The 24,512-nt window shown below is 44.6% G+C and overlaps 2 protein-coding genes across 2 annotated transcripts; one reads left to right on the top strand and one right to left on the bottom strand.

Annotated features, from left to right (window-relative positions):
• Positions 1-2,322: 2,322 nt before the first annotated feature.
• Positions 2,323-9,136, top strand: actr5 (actin related protein 5; the record flags this gene model as incomplete). Its single annotated transcript, XM_080015713.1, has 9 exons — positions 2,323-2,709; positions 3,058-3,296; positions 3,865-4,034; positions 4,574-4,791; positions 5,430-5,594; positions 6,467-6,568; positions 7,262-7,401; positions 8,216-8,348; positions 8,846-9,136. 9 exons carry the CDS (start codon positions 2,323-2,325, stop codon positions 9,134-9,136), a joined length of 1,845 nt encoding a protein of 614 aa, XP_079871839.1.
• LOC307241549 (acylamino-acid-releasing enzyme) lies at positions 9,012-18,168 on the bottom strand. The gene is made up of 21 exons (XM_080015712.1): positions 17,902-18,168; positions 17,016-17,151; positions 16,811-16,889; positions 16,259-16,334; positions 16,069-16,157; positions 15,347-15,481; positions 14,663-14,754; positions 14,224-14,261; positions 13,948-14,069; positions 13,462-13,522; positions 13,242-13,336; positions 12,924-12,975; positions 12,094-12,197; positions 11,848-11,980; positions 11,382-11,465; positions 10,621-10,701; positions 10,386-10,474; positions 10,015-10,208; positions 9,545-9,647; positions 9,328-9,434; positions 9,012-9,248 (listed from the first exon to the last, which is right to left on the bottom strand). Exons 1-21 carry the CDS (start codon positions 18,023-18,025, stop codon positions 9,149-9,151), a joined length of 2,094 nt encoding a protein of 697 aa, XP_079871838.1. The 5' UTR covers positions 18,026-18,168; the 3' UTR covers positions 9,012-9,148.
• Between the last annotated feature and the right edge of the window lie 6,344 nt (positions 18,169-24,512).

Below are 24,512 nucleotides of genomic sequence, written 5' to 3'. Positions count from 1 at the left end.
CTGACCGGGACAATAGATGGATGGATGGATGGATTTTGACATCTTCATCTCTTGGTCTTGTGTTTGTGGTTCAAGCAGTGCTACTGGTCAGCGCTGTTGCAATTTGTAATTTTTGCTGTGATGCGTTCTACGTAAAAAAGTGATTTTTAACCTAAATTAAATTGGTATTTGAATTTCTGCTCTAGCCCTTGTAATCCAATAACCTCAATACCGACAAATAATAACAACAACAACAATAATAATATTGATGATATTAATATTAATAATAATGATGATGATAATAATAAAAATAATATTCATAATAATAATATTGATGATAATTGTAATAATAATAATAATTATTATTAATAATAATAATAATAATAATAACCCCATTCCCAAGTGAATAGATATTACAAAAAATGTAAGTATACAATTACTGAGAAATAATATTTAATATTGAAATCCCTTACTCTTCAATGACACAGTAACACATTTTTGTTGTGTTTTTTATGTCTTGGAAAATAAATATTTTCCCATTTGGTCCTGCTGTTGCAGGAAGAAGCAGCAGTATGTCCATGCCTCCACAAAATGGAGGCTGCTTGGCACGGTGCATGGCAGTCCCAGAGTGCTTGTAGCCTATTAGTTCCCCTGCACCTCATAATGACAAGCACAACAAGCGCAGGGCTCCCTGCGTGGCACCGAGTCACGTCAGGCCTTCTGGGAGGTTGCGTGGCAGTTTGTGTGTGTGTGTGTGTACAGAGAGATTTATATTTATATATATAATGAGAGAGGGAAAGGGAGATCAGGGGAAAGAGGAAGCATGCAGAGATATATTTGTGTTGTGTGTGTGTGCGTGTGCATGTGCGTGCGTGCGTGCGTGCGTGTGTGTGTGTGCTGCAGGGAGAGCTGACCCAGATCTGCTTATTAGCATTAGAAGGAGGGGGACAGCAGAGTCACTTAGAGCTTTGTGTCTGATCAGTGAACTGTACTCATGATTCAGCGACACACCATCAAGCCCCATACAGTAGTCCCCTTCCTTCCTTCCTTCCTTCCTACATCTGTCTATATATCCTCAGTTGAACCCTCCTCTTAGCAAATTCTCCTAATTAGCTTATCGATGTCATATCACGTAAGAGAGCTCGTCTTCCAACCTCAGACGATGTAAAACATAACAGACATAATGAATATATACATTTCCATCAGATTTAAAATGGGTATAAAGTATGAAATTAGTTGAATTTAAATTTGTGAAATGCAAAAAGTTAAATTTGTATTAAGAGGAGTACATCAGAATGACATCAGCAATGAGACATTACAAACATTGACATGTTATATTTAATATGACTAAATACATTCCATTTTTCTAGACAGATTATAAAATAATAAAAATAATAATATGAATATCTCTCAGTGATATGATTGAGTTGCTTTATGTCCGGTAATAGAAAAAATGAATGAAAGAAAGAGAGAAACATGTGAAGGCTGGGAGAACTGCAGATTGAGATAAAGCTTGAGATAAAGCTTGTTTGTGTGTTTGAAGGGAGAAAGAAAAGGTCAAACAAGGCGAGGCTAGTTTCCAGAGGCCACACCTGCAGATATAGTATCGTGGGTATTTGGGCTGATTTTAATACACCATGGATTCTAGTGTCTGAGAAAGCAGCCATTGCTGTACTGTTAATCTCTTGATCATGGACAGAAGTTCATGTTTATACAGTTGTATTGGCACCTTATATTTAAGAAGAACCTGTGTTTTAAAGAAAACTTTTAAAAATCAACAGATAATGTCACTACGATTTTGCAATATTAATAACAGGCCAAATATGGAAAGAAAATAGAGCTGTAACCATGCATGGGCACCTTACAAGAGCAGGGCTGCCTTACATCAGTTTTTCAGTCAGATGATTATTTCTTTCAATAAATTATAAGTCTCAATTGAATCAGTAACTTCAAATGATACTGTCAATAGGCTGCTTATTTCCTTTCTCACATGATGCCCACCAAACAGCTGAATGAATCTCTTGTCACAGACTCCAACGCGTCGGCGCCCCCTGGTGGTAAGATACGGAGCGAGTCATCATAATAATACAAATAAATCACAAATAAATAAAAAGTATTAAAATCAAAATGTGTTACAAACAGCTTGGGACGCAAGTCGCATACAGACTATTCCTCGTGTTACGACTAGTATTCTAGTTCTTTCTCCACACAGTCGGGGGATAAATAAAGAAAACACATTTAAATGTAGAGTTCAAAATTAGCACCAAAACGGAACCGGAACTGAAAGTCTGTACCGTGTCCCTAGTCGGACGCCTTTCGCGGTTGCAAAGACACACATTCAAAATGACTGCCAAAACAGAACCGCCGGCGTGCCAGATCTTCACGTTTAAAGACTGCAAAACCACCGCAGACCCGATTTATGAGATCGTCGCCCGGTGTCTAAGTCCTTCCCCGGTCCCCATTGTGATAGATAACGGCTCTTTCCAAACCAGGGCCGGCTGGGCCTGCGGGGGAGATGAAGCCGGCGGACCGAAGCTGGTGTTCAGGTCTGTGGCGGCGCGGAGCCGAGGAGCCGCCCGCAGCGACACGCAGGTCGGGAACGACCTGTCCAGCCTGGAGCCGCTGCGGTGGCTGCTGAAGAGCCAGTTCGACAGGAACCTGGTGGTCAACCTGGAGATTCAGGAGCTGATGTTCGACTATGTGTTCACACACCTGGGAATCACGTCGGAGGTGCGTTTCTAACCCTCTTGCTGCCTCGGCGTGCATGAGTGTGTTATTTGAAAGAAAACCTAGTGTATACTTTATGTTTATTATAACGTGTAAAACAGCTACATTTGATTTCATGTTTGAATATACTTTTTCTAAGTGTACTATAAGTACTTCCACTACACGTAAAGTATATTAATGACTTGCATACTAATGCTGTTCTTTAAATAAGTAGATGAAAGTAAAAATACCCCCAAAAAAACGACTGCAAGTATAGAAGAAGTGTTTTGTTTTTTTAAACACACTTTATGTACAAAACATATACTTCCGGTATAGAAAAATATTCCGTTAGAATGCACCTTCTCTCACCAGGGAAAGGTGGAGCACCCCATCGTGCTGACGGAGGCTCCGTGCAACCCGCTGCACTGTCGCCAGATGATGTCCGAGTTGCTTTTCGAGTGCTACCAAGTGCCTTGTGTCTCATACGGGGTAGACGGCCTGTATAGTTTCTATCACAACAACACAGAAAGAAACCTGCAGCCGCCACACACCGGCATCATCCTCTCTTCGGGATACCATTGCTCCCATGTCCTGCCTGTCATCAACGGCAGGTGAGGAATCAGGAATACACTGTGTTTGGGAAACCCTGTGTGGCTCACACCTATGTTACATTGGTCTGATTTCTCAAAACATTCTTTCTCTAGTACTGCACCCTTACTCTCTTTAATTATTTTGTTTGTGAAGTCCATTGTCACAAGGTCAAGATTAGAAAGGGAAGGATATCAGAAAATACCAATTGTCCTATAGGAGTTAATCGTGCATCACATAAAATAAGAGAAGAGACCTCAAATAAAACATGGTGTGAAGGGCATTAAAATAGCACAGAAAACAGCTTCACTTTTTAACGTATGTCATCCAATTAGATTAAATCAGTTGCATCTGTAGTGCCATTGTGCAGAGCGTTTCACTGGTAAGGCAGAGCTGAAAGGGAAGGCGCTACTCCCGCTGTGATAAAAACACTCGTACATTTTATCGGTCAAAAAAGAACCATAATCATTTGTAATGGGAGCCCGTGCCAATCTTCAGTGATAGGGGTGATGCGATCAATATTTTACACAATCCATTGCTTTCCAGGCTTTTGTTTATTTGTCTTCTTTAATGAGGTCTGTGTGTGTTCAGGATGGATGCAGGGAACTGTAAGCGCGTGAATGTGGGAGGCAGCCAGGCGGCGTCGTACCTGCAGCGCCTGCTCCAGTTGAAATACCCGGGTCACCTTGCTGCCATCACACTCAGCCGCATGGAGGAGCTGCTGCACCAGCACAGCTACACGGCTTCTGATTACCACCATGGTAGGGTAGCAGGTGCATGAAGATTTACACACACACACACACACACACACAGGATACGTGCCCCCGTGCCGAGCAATAACATTTGGGTGTTTATCAATACAGAGTACTGATTGGAGTATTTTTGATAAAAGTGCATTTTTCGGTTTGAGTTGTCACAGATTTCTTTCAAAGATTTATTTTCTTTAATGTGTTTTAGTTTTTGTTCATTGAACATTGTATCAACAAAATTCAAGTAGATGGATGGATGGAATGATGGAAACACACATGATTAACATTTCATTTGTTGCAACATTTTCAACATTGGTTTAAGATTCCCATTAAATGGAAATGTGATAGTGGAATCTAACAATTTTACATAAAGTTCAGTTGATTATGTCATATTTGTGACGGCTCCACCAGTAACGGTGCACGCACACACACGCACGCGCGCGCGCGCGCGCACACACACACACACACACACACACACACACACACACACACACACAATATAGACCTCATCTTGCTTTGTGAATTCCCTCCCCCTGCGCTGATCCATGTAGAGCTGGAGAAGTGGCGCAGCCCGGAGTTCTACGAGCGGGAGGTGCACCGCATGCAGCTCCCCTTCTCGGCCAAGGTGCCCGGCGGCTGCGTCAGTGCGGAGGAGCGGCAGGAGCGGCGGGCGCAGCAGCTTCGGCGGCTCCAGGAGATCAACGCTCGGCGGCGGGGGGAGAAACTGCATCAGGACCAGGAGAAGCTGGACAAACTGCTTGCTGTGCAGGTAAACAACCCATTGAGATGCAAAGTGGAACTAGAATCAACACCGTATTTAAGTAGACTTCTCCTGAGTTTCCCCCTGGGGATTAGTTAAGTGTTATCGTTTATCCGTGACTTTAACTTAAAAGCTATTTAGGTTGCTGTATCTGCTTCGTCTGTTTTACATTAAAAAAAAAAAAATCCTTTGTTTAAGTTAACATTTTTATATTCTGGCCTTCAATTCTCTCTTTGTTTTATTGTTTCATGTGAGTGCCGCTTTGGTTCGCATTTATTTTTGTTATTAAAGTGTGTGTTCCACTCTTACTTAAAATCTGGTGATTTTATTTAGCATTTGTTTAAATGCCTTTACTAGGATTTGTACTTTAACTCAGTTTTTAGTGACTTTATTCTTGTGATGCACTTTGTAAATAACTGCATTGTGATTTTTAAAATGCTGTATAAATAGTTTTTTGCTGTTTTATTATTCATTAAGGTAATATTACACTTTATTAATCCCCAAGGCAAAATTTGGGGAAATGATTGTTATGGTTATTATTCTTTAAGTGCAGATTTATCCCAGTCCATATGTTAAAAACTAGTCCTGTTCAGTGAATACAGTCGAGGAATTTAACTCAATTTGTGCCAACGTGTGTGTGTCTTCAGGAGCTGCTGGAGGAGGGCCTGCGGGACCAGTTCCATAAGAACCTGGTGGAGCTGAACATGGACTCTGCTGAGGAGCTGCAGTCCTACATCAACAAGCTGCACATTGCGGTGGAGCAGGGGCGGCAGAAGCTGCTGCACAGCGACGGCTCGGAGGGAAAGACGGAGGTGCGTTTTTGGTGAAAAGTGTCGTTACGGAATGCGTGTGTTCATTATTAAGTCGAGTTGGACCTGTTCAAGGCTGACAAGGCGCCTGACGAGGTACGTTTTAAATGGGCCAAGCAGTTGAGAGACAATACAAGGGTTTTTTTTCATTATTTAATTTAGAGAAATGTCTTGTGCATTTTACTTTTTTTTTGTTGTGTCTGTAAATGGGCATAAGAAAATCTTCAACAAGAGCTGTAACTTCTATACAATGATTCCAATTGCTCGGGTTGGATGTGCTGCATTTATTTATTACTACAGGGGGCGTCAAAGATTCGGTCCGCAGAGAGATCTAATCCGGTCCGCGGAACAATAAAAAAAAAAAATAATAATTATATTTTAATTTAAATATTCACATTCAGTTATTATCTATGTGTGAGCAATTTAGTATCGATACAGATGAATCAACTGCAGTTAAGTTGAGTGTACGATATTAGAGTCCATCTTGTTCATAAAATTAAACTTTGGGAAAAGTTTAAAATGGAACACTTTGTAGTTATAGCAGAAACCTGAGAGCCGGTTGATAAAGCTTATTTCAGATGGTTGATTCCAACTTTATCAGCCTGAAAGTGCATCTGAGTGGCAGTGGTGGTCCAGAAATGTTTGGCACGGTGTGAATATAGAGGGTCTGAGTGCCGGTTAAAATAAATTGAAAGGTCAAACTGTAGCCAATCAAACTGTAGCCATTCAATCTCCAAACCAGTCACAAATGAACCTCAAGTACCGAAGTTGCGAGATTTCTTGATTGAATGTTACTGCTTTTCAAGTGAAACCCAGTCGGTTTCCTGGCAACAGAACAGAGCTGTGACCTGCAGGACGATCCGTCTGTGCTGCAGGTGTCTGAGCTGGATCAGCAAATGGACGAGGGAGACGGGGTGACGCTGATGGACCCAGACTTCCCTGAAGACACCATAGCTGACAAACACACCAGCGTGCAGGTAATCCACAAGCAGCGTCTAATCCAAAACATATCCACAGATCTGGATCTAGACGGAGGTAAACTATTATATTACAACATATTCAATGTTTTAATATAATTTCAGAAATAAAGATAATCTAAAACTCAACTCAATGTAATAGTTTTTCAATATTTCTAATCATACACCATATTAAAATGTGCGTGGAAAGGTCTATGAATATTAATTTAGGTAATATGCAAATATGTGTAGCAAATTATGTGTCAGTTATTTCATGTGGTTATTTTATGGTTATAATTAATTTTACAAAGCCTTTTGTCTGAGTGCCTGAAAATACCGAAAATAGATACTTAATTCATCCGCAGGGAAATTATTTATGGAAAATCACTTGCACTGGTGCCTTAACTCTTAACAAATCCTGCACATGGCAGCAATATACAGGACGTTCAAATGTTCTAACCTCGAAAATGATCTCACCCTCCAAATCTTGATTTGATATAAGTTCTGAATCACAAGTTTTTGTACTGCAAACAGTGAAATGAAGAATTTGTGAGACCAAAGCCCTTTTGATGATTGAAATACGGTTGAAATTTAAAACAATTTCAAGTTATTCTGGAAAAAAGTTGTGATTTTGCTTTTCTTTTGAAGCAGGGTGCCAATATTACAGCTCTTGCGTTAAACTCGCCAAAGAGTAAATGTGATGTGCTCTTACAGCCGGTGTTCAACATGGCCGAGTATCACCAGCTGTTTGTGGGGACAGAGCGTTTGAGGTGTCCCGAGATCCTGTTCCAGCCGTCGCTCACTGGAGAGGAGCAGATGGGTCTGATGGAGACTCTGCAGTACGTCCTGGCCAGGTAACTCCATCTAGGGTAGATTATATCTCGAATGCTGGGATCCACTGAATAAATTTCTTATTTTTATTTGATCTGCTCTTGAACTAGGGCTGGGTATTGTGACTGGTACGATAGCGGTACCAATACAGTACTTCATTCAGTACCTTTTTATTTCTACTATATCCATCATGTGAATGGAAGCATTCAGTTGTGCAAAATGCCACCACACCATCCAAATGTTTTTTTCACTAATACATTTTGAAAGTATTCAAATTTTTGAAATATTTATGAAATAACTGTACAAAGCTGTACAATGAAGTATTTGGGCAGTGTCATTTTAAACAAACAGCCAGTACAGGAGGAATGATGACAGCGAGGAAAACCTCTTTCACTGTTCTTACGGACGCCTGACTGTTGTTTTAAGAGGCTTGTGAACCATCCTTAAACAAACTGTTGGAGCTGCTGCTGCGGTGGAGAGCCAATCACACGTTGCATTAAATCCAAGACTGCTTGTGGTGATTGGCTGGCTTGTAGCTGCTGCGGTGGAGAGCCAATCACACGTTGCATTAAATCCAAGAACGCTTGCGGTGATTGGCTGCGAGCAAAACCATACAAAGTATTTTTCTTCTAGATCTGGGTACAAAAAGGATTGAATGCAGGTATTGGGTTATTTCGGTCCATACCATAAAGGTATTGAGTACCAACATTCTGGGTGAACCAGTTTGTAACCTTGTTTTGAAAAGTGTTGTATAGTTTAACTAAATACTGTTCGGAAGTCTCAAACTGCTCCCTTGATTGTGAAGGCATCTTCTTGTTCTTCCTGTTCCGTGTGCAGGTATACTCCAGAGCAGCAGGAGGCGCTGGTGGGCAACGTGTTCCTGACAGGAGGCAACATGCTGTACCCAGGGATGAAGGAGCGGGTGGAGCGGGAGCTGCTGGCCATGAGGCCGTTCCAGTCCCACTTCCAGGTACCAAGCAGCACACGCTCAACCTTTGTTGAGATGCCTTTGAGCAAGGCTTCAGCTTGTTAAAAGCCTTTATTACGATTAGTAAGCTTCCAACAAAAATCTGATCATTCTCTACAATCTATGCGACTTTCAAATCATGGACGTCGTTGACCCTCCCTTAACTTCTGTGAGTAGTTCAGATGTTTATCCCTGTTATACTTCACACTCCCATCAGGAGTTGGAATCGACATTTAGTGCGAAAACGCTCTCCACATTTCAGACAAAGCAGCCTGAGTTTGTCAATTTGAGGAGTAATTTGATTTAAATAAATAAATAAATAAATTTGATTTGTATCGTTACACCCAAGTGGGCGACGCTTTTATTAAGTTGACACTCAATGCAGATTTGAACTGGTGCTGTGAGAATGGAGCCGACCTACACACGAGGAGAAATAAATCCAACCCGTTCCATTAAATATAGACATTTATTTAACAGTCAGCATCTGCGCCTCCTTCCAGGTCACCATGGCGTCCAGGCCGGCTCTGGACGCCTGGTACGGAGCCAGGGACTGGGCCGTGGGGCAGCGCCCCTCGGGGGGGGAGGAGGGGGCGGTGGAGGGGTGGATCAGTAGGCGGGAGTACGAGGAGAAAGGAGGCGAGTACCTGAGCGAGCACCGCGCCTCCAACGTCTTCATCCCCATGAAGATCGTCAAGCCTGCCCCCTCCTCCTCCTCGTCCTCCCGCCCGGCGGAGCCCGCAGCGGTCGCCTCCTCCGTCGCTGCCGATGTTGCCGTGGCGACGTCCACGTGAGTGCCCCGGGGCTCAGAGGTGCTCCTGCAGCCACAGCGCTGTGTTGAGGAAACAGTCGGCCTGCGTGTCCACTCGGGCCAGGGAATGGCCGTCCTCTGGAAACCATAGCAACCTGGCAAACGAAACCGCACCTCAGTAAGACTCGTCGCAAATGACTTTGAGCAAACCGCCCCCCCGCCGGCACCACCCACCTGACGGGGGCGCTCCTGCTCTTCAGCGCTCTGTAGAGCTCCAGTCCCTGGTGGGGGGAGACTCTTCGATCTTTGCCTCCCAGCATGAGCAGCACCGGAGCCTTGATCTACCAGGAACAGACGGTAAAATGTATAAATAAAGTGTAAATATGCCACAGTGTGATCCGCAAACATCGGCGTCTGGATGAACTCGGATGAACTCCTCCTCCGCTCGTACCCGAGCAGCGTGGGCGATGGGGGATTTCTCCAACATGGCAGCCAAGGCGTCTGCAGTGGGGATCTGGTCGTACGAGTACTGTAATCCCACGCTGGAGTAACGCCTGGAGAGGTGAGGAGAGGGGTTGGTTGCCGGTTCAACGCCAGGACACATCCGCCCCCGGGCCGGTCCACATGCACCTCGTCAAACGTGGCAATATTTTTGGACAAATATCTCTAATGTTGATATGACGACCAAGCAGGTATCGACTGAAACAGTTGATCAAGTTCAGAAAACCGCTTTAATCCACTGTAATGGAGCCTGAAAGAACATTTAACCTTATCGCCCGGCGCCGGCTTCAATGTCGGTATAACCACACTGAGCAGCGTGTGGGCAGGTCTTCATTTCAACATTTCTGACGTTATGAAACTTGTGAGGCAATCTGTCCAAAATTCAGTCTGACATGCAGCAGATGTTTTTATGCTTCCTACCAGTCGACGATGTCGCTGGTTCCCAGTAAGGTGGCGGCATTGATCACCGGGTTCCTGGCCGCACATGCTCTGTAGAAGTCTGGGAACTGACCAATCAGGTGGCAGGACAGGAAGCCGCCGTGGGAACCGCCGAGCACAGCCAGGCGTTTAGGGTCAAGGGTCACGTCGCTCCGCAGTGCAGTGAGTACTGCTCTCTGAGGACGGGACATGATTTTAGGCTTGTTCATCACAGCACAGGAGATGTACATTTATGTGTTTTCATGCAGATTAAATGTAACGCTGTACGTTGTGACCCCTGTTTTCTCGCCGATATTTTGTTCCGATTGTCACTGAATGTGATTCAATGATCAAAAAGGAAACGCAACAGATACCTGCACGTCTTTTACGTCCTGGTTACCAATCTGACCGATCAGGGACAGGATGCTGTCCTGGCCAAACCCCGTGGAGCCTCTGTAGTTCACTGCCCAAACAGAACCAACGACATGACAGATGATGAGGAATGTTTTGGAATGTGCTCATAAAAACCATTAAAACTACTAGTATTAATTTATAAGTAGTGGGTAGTTTATAAGTAGTGAGTATACAAGAAGTAGACGTGAGTCACACCCATGAGAACAGCGAAGCCCAGTTGAACCAGTCCAGCTGTGGTGGCGTTCCACTCGGCAGGGAACTGGGAGTGCGGGCCGCCTGCGTCGTCAAATCCAACACAGCATTCACAGATGAATAACCTTCATGACACAGCTTTGTAGAATAATTGAATTTAATTGGCGAATGTCGACAACACGCTATTTCTGAATAATGACCACGGGCAACCACTTTTCTGCCCGCATGCGCTCACTAACACTAGCTAGTGGCGCCATCTGGTGGCACTATATAGAAACGACAATAGAAGACTTGAGAGGAGCGAGGACATAAATATCAAAAAGCCCCAACGTCCCATCCAGCACGACTCGTCTCACGATTCATTTAAACATCCAATTCAACATTAATGACAGTAAATTGGTTTGTCATTTGTAGGACCAATACTTTGCAACGTCGTTGTGGACTATATTTCTAAGTGGAAGCTTTTACATTTTACATACGAGGAATAAAATCATTTTAAATAAATTTTCTGTGTCCATGTATACATTTATTTCGTAAAAAGCCAATAATGTGCTGCCAGTAGGTTATCGCAAAAATAAGAGGCGGTCTAAGGTTAATTTCCTTATAAGAAGGTATTTGGCAAACATAGTACATAACGACTACTTTACTGATGAAGTATCCTGTGTTTTTCCAGCATTGTGGGATACATGGACAGCTTATTCCAGGTAATATTTATGAACCAGGCTTTCATGAGGAAGGTTGAAGCCACAGAGTTGGACACTGACCGTGGATGAAAACAACCAGAGGTAACTTGGGTCCGAGGAGAGGAGCGCATGGTTTAACCAGCACGGCCCCAAAATATAGACCCGCTGCAGAGGAAACAAAAACATCAGCACTGGATTGGTATGAGCGGTTGTACCGCATGCTTCTTAAATCAGCAGGTCGCAAACTGTCTTTCCCCGGCCGCTCTTTCATTTCATTTATCAGAGAAAAATGATGTTTGAATTTAGTTTTCTGTCACTGCTGAATAATGTTAAACTGCTCACTTTTTAATTTTTTTTATTTTATTTTTTTGCTGGACATTCTGTTGTTTGTGAATTAAAAAAAAAAAAAAAAAGACAAAATATGAAGTTCTACTAAAAGATTCATTCAGTCCAACTTTAGTTCGTCTGCGTCACGCTCATCCTCCTGCCCCCACATGTAATATGTCTGCACCCCCACTCTGGGGTGTTGGATGTGTGTAGTACTGACAGTAGAGTGTGTTGTCCTCCTCTGCAGCAGGAGTCACATCCAGAACCGACCAGTGGAAGTCAAACATGGCGGCAGGCGACTGCAACGTGAGCCAAGTCACAGCTTCACCGGCCGACGGGAGAAAACCAACCCTCTACGCGCACACACACACACACACGAAAGAATGGAAGTCAATAAGGAGTTGTTATTTAAGTCACTTCATATTGCTTAGATGTAAGTTGTCTCTGTATAAGTGTGTGTTCCCACCAGGGTTGGAGGCGTTTTGGGGCTGGAGCAGCAAACAACCATCAGGTCTCTCTGGATTGTCAGCAACTTCCAGCTGCTAAACACCTGAGAAACATCTCTCTCTCCTGAAAGAAAGCAAGAGCTTTAATTCACGTCATCCTGGTTTTACTGGTGACACCTTGATGACGTATGGGAAGCCATTTGGGACAAAACGTGAAGAGCTAAACAGTGGAAATAGGACAAAAAAATAATAATGATGGAAACTTTTCCTTGGTTTAAAGACCTTTAATCTCATCATCTCTGAGGCAAATCAGTTACTTTTTGGGTCCCAGCCCCAATTTTTAAAATGACGCCCGTTTGCTCTTAGGATCCAAGTAAACAATATTCTATCTCAATATAACTTATAACTTAAACCTCAATGTGAATCGTATGGTGCGGTTCTGTTGAACCCACTCAACTTTGACCCATCATATTTTTATATTATTTAAATTCTAAATCAATTGTATTTTTTATGCAAGCTGTTTGGCCACGAGCTACAAGCTAAATTTTGAGGACAGCTGTTCAACACGTTTAGCACAGTTTTAGCAAAACCAAGAGACTTTTATTTTGAAACTTTGAAACTTTTTTTCCTCGGTGCCGTACCTTCCTGTTCTTCCTTGTGATGGGGATGATGATGATGAAGAAGTGGAGGAAGAAGGAGATGTGGAAGGGAGGACGAGAGAAAAGCAGGAGATGGAGGAGGAGGTTGGGTAAAAGGAGTGGGAGGAGAGAGGGAGAGCGGAGGAAACGAAAGACAGGAGGAGGAGGCGGCGGCGAAGGAAGGTGGGATAAAGGAGAGGAAGGACTCTTACTATCAGAGAGGAAGGCTACGCTCTTCTCCCTCCTGTCGACTACAAACAGGTCCTGAGGGAGGGAGGGGGTGAGATAACAGGGTTTTATTAATAAGGCTGTGCTCTAATGTTTTTATTCAACTGTTTATCATTGCAAACTAATCAATATGATCTAATGTATGTAATGTATGTGTCACGCTAATGAAGTTTAGTGAATTATATTATACACATTGAAAACAAAGTGGGATTAAAAAAAAAAAAAAGGAAAATACACGGCACAGGCAGTTTACTGAGGAAACAACGGTATTAAAGTTGAAACGTTTGTTCCGTGTGTTTCACCTTGAAGTTCCCTCGTGCGCTGCTGAAGACGACCCTCTGACTGTCTGACGACCAGCAGCAGGAAGGAAGCGCCTCGTAGAGACCGGCAAACTCACCTGACGGGAGGAGGGGAAAACACACACACACCACCAGGTAAAAACCTCAACTCCACGAATACAGAGAGGAAACAGGAAATGAGAGTTTGAAACCAGAGCAAAGTGGTGTAAAGCGGTGAACACACCGCTCTTCGCTCTGTTGACGACCTCCACTAGCGTGGACGTCTTCCTGCTCCCAAGGTCAAACTGTTGACAAACACAGAAGCAGAGTCATGATGGGAACGCCGCACTCGTGTTCAATCCAGGTGTGGGTCTAAAATGATAACTCTGCTTATTTTCATCAATATTTCACTTGTGTTAACCAAGCGGCAGCGGTGACGCTCGGCGCTGGACCCGAGGTGGAAGCGCTTGAAACTGCAGTTCCATCCACGGCCACTAGATGTCGTGATAGGCGACCTCCAACCGAAGAAACTTCTCGTCGGAAATAGTCGATGTTATTTTCCCCCAGGCGACCTCAGAGTCTCAATATCTGAGTTAACTTTTATAGCAGCTGAATTGCTACGTAATTATATTCTCTACTTATATGTATTATACCAGTTTTTGCTATTATATTATACAAATCTGGTAAAAATAGGTACTCAGTGTAAGTGCATCTATAAACAAACACAAACCTGCTGCAGACTGAGGCACTGCTTGTGGGCTCCAAACACCTGACCCTGCAGGTAGATCAGACTGGTTCCATCTGGACTGAGTCTGGGACACGACACCGACATGCTGTCATCTGAGAGACACTCTGGGGGGGGAGAGAAGTGGAGATGATGTAGATAGAGAGAGGAGGAGGGAGGGAGAGACAGAGATATCGTGGAGAGAGAGAGAGAGAGGCAGTTGCCATGACAACCAGCTCCTTTAGCTGAAGTGTGAATAAAACAGAAACGGGAAGCACTCACCACAGAGCGCGTCCAGGCCCAGTCTGAAAATGGCTGACCTGGAAACATTGTTAAAGAGACATTACACTCAAACATCCTACACTAATATTCAACCCATGCGTTCAATATGAGTCAACTCATTTTAATTTAAAGTGGTCATCTGAAAGCATCTTGCTCAAAGAAAATCCCGTATTTGAAATCGTATTTAAATCTGATCTTTAGAAGGACCCAAAAAAAAAAGAAAAACGTCCAAAAGTGGCCACCCGTTCTGTCCAGATTATCTCTACCTCTCAACAGAACTTTTCTAATGACCTTCAAGAACTTTTCCGGTTCATTTTGTGGCACCCTGTTGAAACGGTGTCTTGGCGGTTCATTTTTGAGAAACGGTCTGTCCGTCTTAGTCCCCGGTCCTCGTGGCGTCTAACTCAAACCCACGTAGAAAGGCGCGTCACTTCCTGACCTGCGGTTGGAGCAGAACTTGAGGCCCAGTCTGAACGGTTGGTGCCACCAGCCCACAAACACCACGGCCTGGCCCCCCGGAGCCCACACGGCCTGGGGAAGGAACACACACACACACAAACACACACACACGTTTGAGTCTGTCAAAAATAAGAACGCATAAAGGTCAACGCATTTTGCTCCCAAAAAGGTGAACACATTTAACCCGCTCATAACAAGCGGTCGTGTGGTTTGACATGAGCCTTGATTTGATCATTCCAGACAAACAGTGCAAAGCGAACCACAACAAAACACCATCGCTGGTGAGGTTGAGTTTACATTTTTGTGAGATTGTGTAAAAAAAAACAAAAAACTTTGCTGTTGACCCCCTGCAGCTTCTTCAAGGACCCTCTGCAGCTCCTTCAAGGACCACCTGCAGGTCATTCAAGACCCCCCCCTACAGACACCAGTTTGGGAACCCATGGATTAACAAACACAGGTCAAAGCATTAAGGGCTGAATGTGTCTTCACAATGGAATATGGGGTCATGATATTGAAGTATTTTTTTTACTTTTGGTACCGTAGTAAATAAAATAACAATACAATACTGAATGCTATTTTTTTTTACCAAACTGGTAATCATCACCACGTTCCTGACCCCTTCACTTTCCACTGTGTGTGTGTGTGTGTGTGTGTGTGTGTTCACCTGTCCAGGGGATACATGTGCTGGGACTCCCTCCAGGACTCGCACTCCCCCCACATGCAGATCCACCACGCACAGCACCGCGAGGCTCCGAGCGGCGAAACCTTCGCCCCAGTCCTCGCGGTACACACTCCTGTCCTGGAGGAACGCACACATTCACAATATCACCATTGTTCCAAATATCATATTATGATATATAATAATCACATTGACAGACACTGTCTACAACATGCAGCAACAATTCTGGGCACTTCTCTGAATATTTTTCTGCATTTTAATACATTTCAATACATGTATGAACTAAAAGAAGAATTTATTCTGCTGGAACATAACGGCACAAATTCAAACAAGAAAAACGTCTCTGCGGCGCAGGGGTGGTGTGGGTTGAGCGGCCACACCTGACCCGGATCTAGGTGATGGGGGTCAGGGTGGCTGCACACCTGTTGCTCGTTGGTTGGTCTGACGAGCAACAGGTAAAACCCCCATCACCACACTCACGCTCAGGAGAGGAGCCCCGTCATGACGTGTTCTACCTACTCCTGGCTTGTTCCAGTTAGCCCCCCCCGCAATAAACTGGTGTCTACAACCCTCCCGCCACTCGGTTGCGTGCGGCAGGAGAAACTGCCGCATTCTTCTACTTGGACAAAACCTTGGACTTTTTTTTTGTACGTTTGGGGCCACATGCTGAATATTCAACACATGAAGATTGTGAGAGCGTGTTGTACCTTCCCACAGCTGGACTCCCCATGGGTTCTCTCTGCTGCGTACAGCAGTCTGGACTCGCACTCTGACCAGGACAGGCCTCCAAACTGGGCTGGACGAATGTGAAATAACAGGACAACACAATGAAGCCACCGGTGCCGCAGTGTGTTCTGCGTGCCCGCCGTCGTGCAAACCTTCTCTGCAGAGGCTCACCGTCGTCATAGACTCGCCCGTGCTGGTTGAGGGCCGTCAGGTCCAGGCTCTGCTTGAGGCCGTGGGCGTCCCAGATCTACAAAACGAGCAACCGAGGACATCAACACACCGGGACGGGACAGCCACAACCTCGTCCCTTCTGTGCGTCTTCTAACCTGAGGTGGAAAGTTCCAGGTTCAACAAAGTCAGAAGGTACCACCATGATCCTGCTTCGTCCACAGGCTAACCCACCTCATCTCACCCTTCAGGGTTGACTCTCTCATCCGCATGGTTGACTCCAAATCCCAGAGTTTTTTTTTTAACTTTCTGAACCTGGATTTTCCACCTTTTGATTCTGACTTTGAATTTCAAAACAAGGTTGTATCTGAATAAACAGAGTTTCATTTCAAATGCATCAGACTCCCTTTTCAATCGGCAGAATTTCGCACAATTCGGCTTCGACTCAAGATAAAAATTTTTTTAATTCCACACAGAGGGCTCCGTCAAGTTGTACTCATCAAGGTAACACTGTCAATGTGCGTTGCCCTGCACGTTATGGTCTGTCTTCCTCACCTCCAGAAGCTGGTGGTTGCCTGGTGTTTCCCTGATGACGGCCCTCAGGCCTCGGAGGGGGGAGAAGCCACTCAGCAGCCTGGATTAAACGAGAGCATCACTGCGTTCAGATGATACTGTGTCTCTTCTAATAGTGTATGGACCCAATTTTACACAAGGGGTGTGTGTGTGTGTGTGTGTGTGTGTGTGTGTGTGTGTGACTGACTCTCCCTGGACAGGAACGCCGGGTCCCGGTGGGAGGACGGTCCCGATGGTCTTGTGGTTGCTGCCGTCCGCCAGCAGAGTCCACTGCTGTCTGAAGCGCAGCCTGCTGCCTCGAACCAGGTCCGTCTGACTCCAGTCTGGGAACGACAAAATGACGCATCCGTGAAGTGTGGCGGCAGCCTGCGTCCTCGACGCTGCACCGCAGCCACCTTGTTGGTTCTCGTTGGTTAGGTCACGGCGTCCAGTGCGTCGGGTTCTCATTAGGAGGCCGACCAAGCGTCTCCCGGCCTGTCCACTTCCACCGCACCGCGGTGTGCCCTTCATTCCTGCTCCTGTGAGGCCTCATCTTTTCATTTCTTCCACCGTGTCCTTCAGCGCTCAAGCCCACAAGCACACGCTCCGCAGCGTCTGGTACCGGACAATGACCACAAAAAACAGGTGGATGCTTCCCTGTAATGTGGAGTGAACTGTTCAGATTAGAAGGCGGAAACACACGCCCACACGTCGCAGATTTGGGGGGGGGGGGGGGGGGGGCCTGGAGGACGCCCCCTGGTGGCCCAACACAGCACACGCATCTGAGTAAAGCTCATGTTGAGTCATTTCAATGTAACCTTAATGTCAGCGTTGCAATGCGGAAAAAATAAAACATAGATTGAAATAAAGTATACCCACAAAGGAGTTCAATTTAACTTTTTAAATACCCGAGTAACACACATAGCAATGTTTCAACTACTACTTTATGTTACGTTTGTTTTTTTTTGTTAATATGTATTTCTCCAAGGTTTAAACGTCATCGTAGCGTCTGTTACTAAAACATGGAACCGCGTGAAGGCGGTAAAGCCGCAGACTCGGCGGCAGTTCGTGCGTGTGTCCAGCCGCCCACCGACCTGTGCTCACCGTGTAGACCCTCCGTCCGTCCCCCAGGTCCGTCCCCCGGGTCACGCAGGCGGCCTCCGGTGCGGCTCTGCCGCTGCACCGGGAGTAAACCCCGCTGACCGTCCGGGTGTCCATGGGGGTCTGGCGGTCCGGCGCGAAGACGCCCGTCACGCTGCGGGAAAACGCGCTTTTCACAGGGGGTGGGGGGGACGGGTACTTTTAATTCAACCGGGATGCAAAGTGGATGATTGATGCGGTTCGTCCGCTTGACGCTGGTTTTAAAAACAACACGTCGAACGGTAACGACGCCGCCATGTTGGAGGGTCCCTCACCGGACGGTACCACTCTAGTGCGGCTGGCAGGGGTGTAGTGCGGGGCACCAACCGCCAGGTGTCACTGAAAGCTCGCATATAAATTCAAATGTAAAATAATTGTTTATTTTATAACTACGTGTAAAGAAACGCGCACGTGGGGTGAAGTCATGTTATTTGCTTTGAAATGTAATTGAGTAAAATGTCAAAGCAATGTTGTATTTTAGGCCTTGCAGAACGGCCCGCCCTCATTTTAATCCTTTTTACTTTGTTTTATTCTATTCCTGCTTCATTCTGTTGTGTTTAATAGTGCTCCACTCTTGTTTTAATTCCTCTGTTATTTGTATTGTATGTATTTACTTTCACCATCGCCTTTCACCTGTAAAGCGCTTCGAGATTTGTCGCCGCAGATGAGAAGCACTACACAAACTCAACTTATTATTGCTATGGTTCCGATTTTCCTTCATTCTCCTTGTTGGCATTTTTCAGGCTATAACACGACACCCGCTGAACTCACGGACATATTTGAGGTCTCGTTAGAACCGGGACGTCTCAGACATCCAGTGGCTTTAATTTGATCCGTCTACCTTCGGAGCAGGGATTACTAAAAGACCGAAGAAATCTACCCCAAGTCGCAGAACTTTGGCGTACATTGATTAGATTGTGGAGCGGCGAGCTTTGTGACATCATCCGATTTGTTACTTATGTGCAGGGTTAGCCTGAGGGGGAATTCGCACCCGGTGCGGAGGAAGTGATGGTGCGTTCACAGAACTCTGAAAACTAGAAACTAATGCTGCATTCGAAGGAACTCGTATAACTGTAATTTGTGTTTTGCTGATACTTTTTATTTTTAAGAAATGTTTTTGTTGAGTTTAGAAATAATTGTGTTATAAGTTGTGTTACGGAACAAATGTATTGTTTGTGTGTTTTTCGTGTTCCAGGTGCCAAAGAGAATCCGAAAGTCTAAGAGAATAAAGAAGCGGCGGGCAGGACGTCCACCCTGCGTTCCCTGTGAACTCGGAAATCTGTAATTTGTCGGTAGGAAGTGATGCTGCATTCATGGGAACTCTGAAAACGGTAATTTGTGACTAACACGACTAACCTGGACCCTGTGTATTGCTGCCTGCAGCTATATTTATTATTATTAGTCTCCACAACAGAATACACTTGATGACCTTCCACCACTCATGTTAGTTGTATATTCATTTGAATTCTTTATTTTCTCAGTGATCATTTCCCTTCTGCTTATGGAACACTTTCATTTCAGTAAAAGGGAAAGAAGAAAGCGAGAGTTTGATTCCTTTAACTCAACTTAACACCATAATTGTCCTATTGTCTGGATTTTTGATTTCCTTAAAAATCACACCACAAGTGTTTTCCCACTTTCAGTAAATTAGAAATCAATTTACAATTAACCACCATAAATGGTTAGGCTGGTCTTTAACTCTCTTTTCTTTTAAAGTTACTACACAAACATGAGTAATACTGTGTTGGGGTTTTTGTATTACTCTGTAAGTAACACTTTCGTTATATTTTTAATCAGGCATCACCCTGTTTGTGTTCATCAATTGATTTTAAAATAAAAATCTAATAACACACACTCACGCAAACACTACACACTGTATTTCATTGTTTGCATTGTGTGAAAGGTCAGTTCCCGGAACGGCAGTTCAAGTAGCCACTCTGCGGTACGGAGGGAATGGGACTTCAAGGGGAAGTCAGGAAAAGGTATGAGCTGGTTTTCCACAGCTGGACCAACCGGGGCGTGGCAGGACCAAACCGCTGACCTTGGGTGCCAAATACCATAGGCACCAACAGTCAACCAAGCCGCGGTTCCATAATAACTTGATCCCGTGACAACATTTCACGTTGTCCCCGGATCTGCCGGCCGATTCCCATTTGGCTCTGCGGTGGGAAATCGGCTCACGTGGTCATTCGAGTCAGAAAAATTAGGATCCGATCAGCAACATCTTTCCGAAGAGGCCGGGTCTGGTGCGACGCAGCGGACCTCTCAGCCCCGTCCACAGGTTTGGTATTGACATCTACTGTTAAGACACCAAAATAATTGAGAGGAGTTCGGCAACTTCGAAATACGTGTCCGATAATAAGACTTGTCGACGCCTACGTTTCTTTGCATTTCTTTTGTAAAATTCGGCGAAAGGGCAATTTCAATGAGAGCCTGCGGTGCAGACATGTGTAATAAGGAACGGATTGAGTTTTGCAATATCATATATACTTCTACCTAACACAGAATTGTATCTTCACAAAATATAATTTTAGACTTGGCATCCAATTGCATCAGAAGATCCAATACTGGAAAACTTCCAACAGCACCGAGCCAACAGTCACCGTACGTTTGCAAGTTGCTGTTGTTGAGGCCATTTTGTGTCCCAGAAGAAATATTTGCTTTCGCTTTCACAAAATGGCTGCGTTACAATGGCAGCACAGTACTAAGAGTATTTATCAATACACAAAGCACGGATGTCTGCTCTCCCCAAAAGAACATCACACTAGTTTGTTCTGTTGATCCAGCTTTGTGTTTTGGGCGGAGCGCAAACATAAAGCTTTATATGACCTGCAGGTTGCAACAGAACCTCAAAAGATGACGCCGAGGGTTCATGAGGAAGTGCTCCACAGGTCCTAAGTCTTGAGTTTTTTCCAAGTGTCTTTTTTTTTTTTTTTTTCAAAGTGTCTGTCTTTTTCAAAGTCGGGAAATTTTTTCAAAGTGTCGATTTTGGTTGATTTATTCAAAATTAGAATAAATCAGCCGAACTCGGGACTTTGGAAAAAAAAAAAAAAAATCAACACTTGGAGGTTGACACAGGCAGAGGTGCTGCATTGTGGCTGGATGTTACCACAGGTGCTGCAGCAGGAGACGAGCCCCAGTCTGGGCCAGGAGGAGCCAGAGCCCCCACACACTAAAGAAGAAGGAGACGGATATAGATAGATAGATCTCTCTACCACCGATCAGCCACAACATTAGAACCATCTCTAATAACACTACTATTGTGTAGCTCCCCCTTGTGTCCCCAAAACATCTCTGGAGGCATGGACTACACAAGGCCTCTGAAGGTGTCCTGGGGTATCTGGCACCAAGCCTTAGCAGCAGAACCTGTCCTGGAAGTTGCGAGGTGGGGCTTCCATGGGTCAGGCTTGTTCGTCCACCACATCCCACAGATGCTTGATCGGATTGAGATGTGAGGAATTTGGAGGCCGAGTCAACACCTTGAACTCTTTGTCATGTTTCTCAAACCACTCCTGAACAATTGTTGCAGTGTGGCAGGGCGTATTATCCTGCTGAAAGAGGCCACTGCCATCAGGGAATACTGCTGCTATGAAGGGGTGTACTTGGTCTGCAACAATGTTTAGGTAGGTGGTACCTGTCAAACATCCAGATGAACGCCAAAGGTTTCCCAGCAGAACTTCGCCCAGAGCGTCACACTGCCTCCGCCGGCTTGCCTTCTTCCCATAATGCATCCTGGTGCCATCGTTTTCCAAGGTAAACAACGCACACCCACCCCGCCATCCGCATGATGTAGAAGAATACGTGATTCATCAGACCAGGTCACCTTCTTCCACTGCTCCACGGTCCAGTTGTGACGCTCACGTGCCCATTGTAGATGCTTTGGGAGGTGGACAGGCGTCAGCATGGGCACTCTGACCGCTCCCATTCACAGTAAGCTGAGATGCACTGTGTGTTCTGATACCTCTCTATCATTGCATTTACTTTTTCAGCAATTTGTGCTACGCTAGCTCTTCTGTGGGATCAGACCAGACGGGCTAGACTTCACTCCCCACGTGCATCAATGAGCCTTGGGCGTCCATGACCCTGTCGCTGGTTCACCGGTCGTCCTTCCTTGGACCACCTTTGGTAGGTAGTAACCTCTGCATAGCCGGAACAGCCCACAACACCTGTGGTGTTTTGAGATGCTCTGACCCAGTCGTCCAGCATCACAATGTGCTCCTTGTCAAAGTGGCTCAGATACTTACGCTGCGTCAACAACTGTCTCTTCACTTGCTGCCTGATATATCCCACCCCTTGGCAGGTGCCTTTGGAACAAGATGATCAATGTTATTCACTTCACCTGTCCCTGGTTTTAATGTTGTGGCTGATCAGCGTAGATTAACACTTTGATCAGTGTGGCCTCTTAAGGCTTCTCCCTGTCTTGCCACATGCCACACAGAACAAACAATTTTTCTTCAGCAATGCCTTGCCACCTCTTACGATTTACCCCATGCACTGGTAACTGGGTTGATTGGATATGGCTGATGTCACGTCACAGTCACGTCGTGCTGGTGGTCTTGTGACCTTTGGTGTGCTGTGAATTTGTCACTTTCTTTTTTTTCTAATTTAGGAAGCCTGCTCTTATGAAAAAAGCATCAGCTCTTTGTTCAAAAGAGGATTTGTTTGAAAATCATTTGCTACCGTAAAATCAAGACTTCATTAATGGACTGTAATGTACCCATGGAAAAAATTCTCAAAACCATTTCTCTTGGATTGTCAACCACTCACGAGCAAGAGTTTGTGTTTCCATTCATTTGGGATGTGGTTGGTATGGCTTTGTGCAGTCACTGAGGTCTGACCTAAAACATGCTATGCCCCTGTGCTCGTGCTGGCGATAGGGTCCTCATGATCTGCTGTGACGTCCCCTGTGCTGCCATTTGAAGTCCCAGACCCTCTCCCTGGCTCTGACCCTTCCACCACTCACTGAATCTGAACAGTTCAGAACAGTCTGAACAGCACTGATAAACAAAAGCTCAACAAACTTACCTGAGACTCTATGCCTCTGACTGTCCCTGCCTCTGTGTGCCCAGCTCTGTTCTCAGTGTTGCCTCATGACACCATTATGAAACATTTCCATGAGCATTTCATTCCTTTCTTATGAAGATCGTATCAAATTTCCTTTGATATTACTGGGGTCTTTCTAATTACTTGGTGTTTCGGTGCACTGTAAAATGATCTGGTGTCTGTTTTTCTTTTCTCAGCTATTTTAACTGACCTGGCTGGCTGACAAATACACACACACCATGCAAGTTATTTACAATAGTAGGGGAGAAGCAACACCCATTAACTGAATTAAAGCTAATAATTGGATTTTGTTTTCCTGAAGCAGATCTCTAATATTTTGCTGTCAATATATAAAAGTCCAACTATGAAGCATGTCAAAAACCTTACTTAACATTTTAACTTTAGTGTTTGTTGTCATTGTTTTTTATTATGAATTAAGTCTTCATTTATTTCCAAAACAAAATTACATTATGGCAGCCATTTTATATGCAGTAAGGAAAAAATAATACACTTAGAACCCTATTACATAGGGTAAGTTAATCTTAATTATTATCATAGAAATATTACTGTTGCCATCTACAAAAGATAAGGTTGTTTGTTATGAAAACCTGCATTTGACCAAGTATCCTGTATAATAAATACATGTCTAGCATTTGTAATAAACCACTTAGAAATCGGTTGAAAATCCAGCGATGCCTCCACAGACATACATGCATAAGAGGGCACGGCTGCCCCGTACCAATATGGCGGCTGCACTGACGCTCAAGATTCAACCGCGAACTGATGGAGCGAACAAAACGCAGTCTGGTTCCAATGTACTGTATATGTCTTTTATTCTACTGAGCGGTAGAAGTAAAGAAACATGTCTGACACATCCTTAGTTTTAAGTTAACCTTTGCAACGTAGCTTCTGACTGGAGGTCAGCCACCACTTCCAGAGACTACGCCACGGACACATGTTACGAGGAGCAGGCCAATGTGTGTGGGTTTTTTATTTAATCCTAGGGGGAAGGGCACCCCTAGTGAAAAGCCCCCCGTTGTGATGAGTGCCCCGTTCTGAAGAGCACTAGTGAAACCCCCCCCGCACCATCCCTAGTCAACCCCCCTCTGGTGAAGAATACCCTCTAGTGAAGAGCACCCCTAGTGAAAAGCCCCCCCTAGGAGAGAGCATCCCTAGTGACCCCCCGCCCCCCCCCGCCGTGAAGTGCCAATTTAGTTGTACACAATTGTTCAACCATGGCCAGGTTTGATTTAATGGTAATCAATGTTATTATGTTATTATTTATTTATTTATTTATTTATTTATTTATTTATTGAAGAAAGACTTATTTGGTTTAATGCACTATTGGGCGAGGTAGGGAATTGGTCTAAAGCATACTTTATCATAACATTCTTTGTCACTGTAAATGTGACAGAAAAAATAATTTGACTCATAACACCAAAAATAAACACATGTTGATGTTTCTTTAGCAATTTACAATCTTAACCATCTTATTTATATTGAGATGTATTTTATAATTAAT

This window comes from Zeus faber (assembly GCF_960531495.2).
Source record: "Zeus faber genome assembly, chromosome: 15".
Lineage (NCBI taxonomy): Eukaryota > Metazoa > Chordata > Actinopteri > Zeiformes > Zeidae > Zeus > Zeus faber.
This window is presented reverse-complemented; position numbering and strand designations above follow the sequence as displayed.

What these genes read in the sequence shown, in the direction of transcription:
- LOC307241549 (XM_080015712.1), bottom strand. Translation starts at nt 18,025, where the DNA reads ATGGACACCCGGACGGTCAGCGGGGTTTACTCCCGGTGCAGCGGCAGA. An exon ending in GGGCCTGGACGCGCTCTGTG is followed by an intron (nt 14,070 to 14,223) that starts GTGAGTGCTTCC and finishes CTCCCCCCCCAG; the next exon opens with AGTGTCTCTCAGATGACAGC. An exon ending in CGTAGCCTTCCTCTCTGATA is followed by an intron (nt 12,198 to 12,923) that starts GTAAGAGTCCTT and finishes GCTTTCTTTCAG; the next exon opens with GAGAGAGAGATGTTTCTCAG.